The 7,734-nt window shown below is 39.7% G+C and overlaps 1 protein-coding gene across 2 annotated transcripts in view; it reads right to left on the bottom strand.

Moving 5' to 3' along the window:
* Nucleotides 1-1,003: 1,003 nt before the first annotated feature.
* OMA1 (OMA1 zinc metallopeptidase) overlaps nucleotides 1,004-7,734 on the bottom strand; it is a 67,282-nt gene continuing 60,551 nt past the window's right edge. For both annotated transcript variants that reach the window (XM_022575796.2, XM_022575798.2), the window contains one exon: nucleotides 1,004-1,509. In XM_022575796.2, the coding sequence (XP_022431504.1) occupies nucleotides 1,300-1,509 (210 nt within the window). In that variant the 3' untranslated portion in view covers nucleotides 1,004-1,299. The remainder of the gene's footprint in view (nucleotides 1,510-7,734) is intronic.

The following is a 7,734-nucleotide window of genomic DNA, read 5'->3' as shown; positions in this document are numbered from 1 at the left end:
ATGGACACAGCTCATAGTAGAAACTCAATAAAAGGTAGTTTATTTCCCTTTGATTCTAAGAAATGATTTATTTGATTTAATGTCTTATAAGAAAAATGTCTGTCTTAGAAATATAACCTCAACATCACTGGACTTCACCAGCATGGGAATACTAATAATACATAAATACTAATACATTTTTAAAACCTATTTCCACATTTAATTAATACAGTGATTCCTGGGTATCACTAGGGATGTGTCTTGTGCGTCTCTCATCTTCATTCAGCACTTTGCCGATGTCTGCTGCCCAGGAAGATCAACTTGGGGGCCGCGCCTCGCCCCTGCGTCTCCTGGTGATCCTCAATGAGAATACGCTGGTTGTGTTTCCTCTGAGAACCCTAGAGATACCCAAACTAATACCGTCAAGAGGCCAAGATGACATGACTTCCTGTTAAGATTTCAGTGCAACACAAGCACACTATGTATGCAGAGATTATCCTCTCTCCCCATTTTCTCCCTTGGCCACTTGGACCACAAACAGCACTACTTGTGCCTCCCTATGAAAAAAGCTTCTTCAGCTTCTTCTTAATCCCTCATCAGCCATAAGCAAGGACCAGGAATCTCTCTATCTCAAGGTCCCCTATTCCATATAATCCCACCCTAATGCAAACCGATTTCTGCATATCTCAGACTGTCAGTTTCCCAGTTCATCATAACCATCCAGACTCTGAAATGCAGTTTAGGCTCAGTTGGAACCCTCTCGACAGTAACAATTACCGCACATTCCGATATTCTGATTCTTCATCCACTAGAGTTCTGCCCTCCAAATCAAAAGTATACAACAGAGGGCTTCCCTGGTGGCGCAGTGGTTGACAGTCCACCTGCCGATGCAGGGGACACGGGTTCGTGCCCTGGTCTGGGAGGATCCCACATGCCGCGGAGCAGCTGGGCCCGTGAGCCATGGCCGCTGAGCTTGCGCGTCCGGAGCCTCTGCTCTGCAACGGGAGAGGCCACAACAGTGAGAGGCCCGCGTACGGCAAAAAAAAAAAAAAAAAAAAGTATACAACAGAGTAAAATGTGTAATATAAATTTATTCTGTGACAGTTTCCTCATTGAAGACATTTTAAAATAGATTAACATATATCAATATTTTATGAAAAATAAATACCTAGTATAAGAATTTAGATAATACCTGTAATATACATGATTTGACCCTGAGTATCCTTTTTTTTCATTTCAAACAATATTTTTTAAAAAGTAACATGAAAATGATAAGGATTACTGCATTCTTCATATACCTGGTGTCTCATAAATTTTAATTCAACTGCCAGTTCTTTTCTCAACTATACACGTTAGTGCTATTTGCTTCTCGTTTTGAATGGGGAGAGTATCCATTTTCGGTTTAACAGTGATATTTAGGTCTTCTTTCTCTGCTTCTTCAAGAAAATTCTTCATGCTGAGTTTGAACAGTAATCGAGGGTCTGGTCCAGAAAGTGGTGGGCAATTACAGATCTCTCTAATTTTGAGTGCCTATAAAGAAAGGATACAACACAGAATATACACACATATATAAATTAATTAAGGTTATTCCAGTAATTCCTAATATGCTCTATGTAAAACAATGAAATATAAGAATACATTCTGTATTTTTGCAATAAAAGGTATCTTAATTACAACATATGAAAGAGAACCATATATAAATTCATAGTAAATAGTTATATCTACATGATTTGTTTATATAATAACATATCTGCAAAAAACAACTGTATTTGCAATGACTGCCCACTGTCCTACTGGGGATAAATAAGCCTTCTTGGAAGTATCTCTATGATTTGTCAAACTCGAGCCAATCCTGAGAACATTATTCAGATTAGAGAATATCTGAAGACGCAGAGAGATTTTTTTCAAGAGAGAGAAAACAACAGAAAATAGATGTGAACATACTGAAAGAAGATATACATGACTGGGACAGTCTGGGGTGGAAATGATGCTAATAATCTAGAAAAGTAAGCAAATCAAAATCATGACAACTTTTAACTCCAGGAAAAATAAAATGATGCAGGGAAAAGCAAGCACAGTATACGACATGGCTCAGCTGTGATTAGTGTTTACAGTTTTAAAAAACTGCATCTTTATCTAACCAAAATCACAACTTAACCATACTGGGAAGGGGGAGAGCTGGATACATGTGTGCGTGTGCACAGGGTGTGACAGTGGTAAGGGAGAACTTAATTCTCATCCTCTATGGGGGAAAAGAAATAGATAATACCTAAAACCGAAAAGTTAGGAAGTAGCCATATAAGCACGTTATACAGATAAGGTGGGAAATACCAGAAGAATCATTTAACAGAGTTGCAAATGGTTACCCTTGAAACTGAAGGCAGGATCGGGAGACTGCCGCTTTAAGTACTAGCCTTAGAGAACTATGTGCTTCTTCAAAGCGGGTACATGAATGACTTTAAGACATGAAAACTAAAATAGCAATTTTTTTAAGGGAAAAAAGTCTTAATACCCAAGGGGTTTTAAAAGAAAGATGTTTAAGGGGAAAAGCTAGTTTAGGTTTTTACTACTTCTAAATGTTTGATAGTGATGCATGTTAAGGGAGGAAAAGCAGGGGAGGGGAGAGTCAGTGCTTGGGGAGTAGGAAAGTTTTAAAAATGTAAGGTCTCACTGATGAAATAATGACTTGGAGCAGTGGGGAGAAGACCTAAAGGACAAGGACCTGAGGGAAGAGGTCGCATGGGTACCTAGAAGAAGAGAATTCCAAGAAGCAGCAGTGAGTGCCAGAACCTGAGAAGGGAGCATGGCTGGAGTGCTGTGGAGGAAGCCAGGGCAGCCGCAGCAGAGGCGGGAAGGAGGCAGGAGCAGACTGCGGGATCTCACAGGTCACGCTGCGGATTTTAGGTTTTCCTCTGAGTGGGCCTGCTCCTGATATGTGTGGGGTCCATGGCCAGAATGCAAATGGAGGCTCAGATACCATATATTTAAACATCTAAAATGACTACATAAAAAAATGTTCTATTCTACTTTGAGGAACAGACAATCAAAATGACTCTGACGGGGACGTTCCTGGTGGTCCAGTGGTTGAGAATCCACGTTCCAATGCAGGGGACGCGGGTTCAATCCCTGGTTGGGGAACTAAAATCCCACATGCCGCAGGGTCAACTAAGCCCGCGCACCGCAACTACAGAGCCCATGCCCCACCTAGAGAGAAGCCCGCGCACCACAACAAAAGATCCCGTGTGCTGCAACTAAGACGCAATGCAGCCAGAAATTAATTAATATTAAAAAAAAAAGTAGCTGTACCTTTTTAAAAAAAATGACTCGGACAGCCAAGTGCAAAATTAGAATTCTTTAATTTCACATGTAAGGTTGCAGGGAGCCTACCCCAGCTGCTGCCACTGGCCTGCTGTCCACTCCCTTCTCCTCCCACGCCTGGCCTACCTGGCACAGTGAGGGACCTTGTGTGCGTGCGTCCAAAGGAAGAGGTCCATGCAGGCCCTGAAAGCGGGCTCCAAAGTGTTTGGGCAAGGAATTCCACTATCCCAAATACCAGAGTGCCATGTGGTGAGGGCACAGGTTCTTAAAACAGACTACTCCCTTAGCTCCCATGGGAGAGGGGGGCATGCAAATAGAGGCAAGCCAGAAAAGGGTCTTTTTAAATGGTCGAGGCCAGGGCAAGAGCTTGGGTCTAGGAGACCTTTGACCCTGAATGAGGCTATAAGTTACCAAAATAAACTGAAGAGGAAAAAGCATTAAAGTGAAATTCTTTGGTGATAGGGGCCTTGTCTGAAGTTTCTTTGTATCTCACAATACAGTAGATTTAATATGTATTGAGTGTTAAATAAATGTTAGTTAAAGTAAATTGAACTGAAAAAAGGAAGAAATGTTTCCCAACTATAGCACTAAAGTAAAAAGAAATTCAGGCCCTCAGCTAAATGGTGACCTACTGTCCAAACAAGGATACCTTTGGGAGTGAAAGGAAATGCTATTAAAATAAGATTTACACTGAGACATCAGGCATAAACTGAGATTGTCTTGTCAAAACTGGGACGCACAGTTTACTCTTGCTTTAACTCCTTTACAACCATGTTGATGTTCTTTTCCAAGTGAGAAGCCAACCTGTCACGGCTGCTACATCACATGCCTAAGGCCTTCAGTGGTATCAGTAAAGGGCCAGGTGTGGAGTTCAGCAGGTAGTAGCTGGCACAGCTGAATTTAGCAATGAGAGATGCAAAGCAGCAAACAAAGAGAAGAGTGCCATATCCTACAACCTTTTATATTCAGTAAAAGCTCTTCTCTTTCCCTTAAATTATTTTATTCAGGACTTTCACGTTCAACAAATATTTAGAACGTCACACTGAGTAAGGTGATAGGTACACACTGATCAGAACGAAGTCATGATCCCTGCCCTCATGCAATTTACTTTGCGTTTCCCCACGACTGGGCATTTGAATTGTTTCCATAGTTTTGTTTTATGTGGGTTTTATAAATTACCCTGCTGTGAAAACCTTTGTTTAAAAAAAAGATGTTATTTTTCTAACCTCCATTTGGGTTTACTTGAGGGAGGCTCCCTAAAATAGAATGATCTAATCAAAGAGTAAGAATAGAGTAAAATTTTTGTTATATAGGACCAGACTGCTTTCACCAGAAAGGCTTCACCACCTTATAATGTCATCCGCGTACATACATACCTGAGTTATTCATAATCAACAGAACGTAAGATTTTTATGATTTCTATCTAGATAACCACATAATTTCAAACCTCAGAATCCTTAGAAATCATCAGTTAAATTTTACGGAGAAGAAATTGAGCCCTAGAGAGGTTAAGTGACTGGCAGGAAACAAAAAACTGCTTAGCGTTTGTTTATTCACTTGTAATTGCCAAAATTGGAAGCAACCAGGATGTCCTTTAGTAGGTTACTGCATACCTGTGATGCAAGCAGACAATGAAATATTATTCAGCACTAATAAGAAATAGTGTTGGCTACTTTTATGGCTCTTATCAAGCCATAAAAAGACATGGAAGAACCTTAAATGTATGTTTTTAAGTGAAAAAACAAAAGCTAATCTGCAAAGGCTACATAGTGTATGACCCTAGTTACATACATGACATTCTGGAAGAGGCAAAACTATGGAGACACTAAAAAGATCCATGGTTGTCAGGGGCTGGCGGGAAGACAGGGCGGAAAAGGCAGAGCAGAGAGCATTTTTAGGGCAATGAAACTACCCTATGTGGTACTATAATGATAAACACATGTCATTATACATTTGTCAAAACCCATCGAATGTACAACACTAAGAGTGAACCCTAACGAAAACTATGGACTTTGAGTCATAATAATGGGGCAATATAGGTTCAACTAGTGTAACAAATGTAGCACTCTGGTGCAGGATTTTGATAGTGGGGGGAGCCTGTTTCCATATGGAAGCAAGAGGTATATGGGAAATCTCTACCTTCCACTCAATTTTGCTATGAATCTAAAATTGCTCTTAAAAATAAAGTCTGTTTTTTAAAAAGCTGGCATGGAAGTACTGATAAAAAGGCTTAGAAAAAAGGGATTAGAACACACTTTTGTTGTTTTTAATACTTTTGCATTACATGTACTAATGGGGTTTTTTGTTTTTTTGGTTTTTTTTGCACCACATTATATGTTTCTTGAGTAAATCTTTTACTGAATAAAATGCACTTTGGAGATGTCTGAGCTACATTTCCTTAATTGCTAGAAAAACTATACATACTTTATAAACTATACAAGCTATACAAACTATAAACCTTTATAAAGGTTTTCTGTTACTATCTATTCATCTGTGAACTGTTTTTCTCCTCTACCCATCAAGCAGAATCCTGTTACAGACCATACATATTTCCATCAAATCTTCACCTGCTTTGCATAGTAAGATTTTATTGCATATGTTGGTAAAATATTATTTTCTCACTTTCGTTTCCACATTAATTTTATTACATTTTGCCGTGTCAACATCTTTTATTTTTTATAAATTCAAATCTTAGTAAATATGCCTTCATCTCTTTTAAAGTAAGCAAAGTTTTCCCACTCTACAGCTAGAATATGCCTTTCTATTTCCTTCGTTTTCTGTGTTTAACTTCATGCACTGCACATAATAGGTACTTAATAAATGCAGGCTGAATTTTAAACAACCATTTATAGAACACAAGCTATGAATAAATGGTTATGATAAATGTCATAAGAAAAACACTCTTAAGAGTTTACAGTCTAAGAGAAAACAGGAACACACTCTCATAATAAGAATATACAGTTCTAAGAATCCCATGTAGGGCTTCCCTGGCAGCGCAGTGGTTGATAATCTGCCTGCCAATGCAGGGGACATAGGTTCGAGCCCTGGTCTGGGAAGATCCCACATGCTGCAGAGCAACTGGGCCCGTGAGCCACAACTACTGAGCCTGCGCAGCTGGAGCCTGTGCTCCGCAACAAGAGAGGCCACAATAGTGAGAGGCCCGCGCACTGCGATGAAGAGTGGCCCCCGCTTGCCGCAACTAGAGAAAGCCCTCGCACAGAAACGAAGACCCAACACAGCCAAAAATAAACATACAAATAAATTAATTAAAAAAAAAAAAGAATCCCATGTAAGATCTAGAGTTAAATATGGGATTATGGGATTAGCCAGCCTAAAGATTCCAACTAGGAGTAAAAGGAACTAACGTTTACTGTTCATTTTCTATGTACCTTGCACTGTGCCAGGCATTTAACCTGTTATCTAAATTGGTATTATGATATGAACCACTTTTGAAATCTTGGGCTCAGTGTTGAATACTTATCATTAAAGTGTCTTATAAGGGAGGGAGGGAGGGAAGGAGGCAGGACCTTACCCCACAAACATACAAGTACATACATAAAACATCCAGGACTTATGGCTATCCTAATATTACAGATGAAGAAAGCTGAATGTTAGATTAGGTAGCTACCTCAAAGTTAGGTGAGTGGGTCAGATTAAAACCCCAAACTCCTTAGACCACTGCTATTTTTTCACTACTTCCTATAAGCATTCTTCTCCCATCATGGACTATTAATCTGCTGCATGCTAAACTTCTGAAAGAATGTAACTGTTATTCAACTGCATTGCCCAATTTTTCTGTTTTTAACACAATATTTTATTACTTACCTTTCCTATTATTACCATCATGCAATAATTTAACAAATATTCGCTAAGTATCTCAGAAATGGTCTCAGGCACCACGGATATAGCAGTGAAAAGGGGCCTTACATTCTGGGGGAGGAGACAGATAATAAGTAAACAAGGGAACTTTAGTTACGTACACAAAGAAATTAAACAGTAAACTGCGTTATAGAATGACTGCATGGAAGAGAGGCTACTGGAGATTGGGGGATCAGGAAAAGCCTCCCTAGGCACATAACATTTGTGTAAAGAGCTGAGGGAAGAATGTTCCAGGCTGAGAAATCGGCAAGTAGAGGGGTTGTAAGGAGGAAAGAGGCTCCACGTGAAATAGCTGGAATCAAGGAAAACCTGGGGAGAGTGGCACGTGAAAAAGCTGGAGAGGCAGGCAGTGGCCAAATTACATGATTTAAAGACCAAGTAAGGAGTTTGGATTTTTATTCAAAGTTAAATGAGAAACCACTGAAAGCATGGAAATGACATTAAAAAGAGCATTCTGGCTACTGTATTGAAAATACGTTGTTAGGGGTTGAGGTGAAAAGTGGAACAAGAAGATTAAAATAGGAGATGGCTGCAGTTAACCTAGGGAAGAGATGATGG

Source organism: Delphinapterus leucas, chromosome 1, assembly GCF_059928025.1.
Source record: "Delphinapterus leucas isolate spDelLeu-1000000601 "Yukka" chromosome 1, BTC_Dleu_Yukka2, whole genome shotgun sequence".
NCBI classification, from domain to species: domain Eukaryota; kingdom Metazoa; phylum Chordata; class Mammalia; order Artiodactyla; family Monodontidae; genus Delphinapterus; species Delphinapterus leucas.
This window is presented reverse-complemented; position numbering and strand designations above follow the sequence as displayed.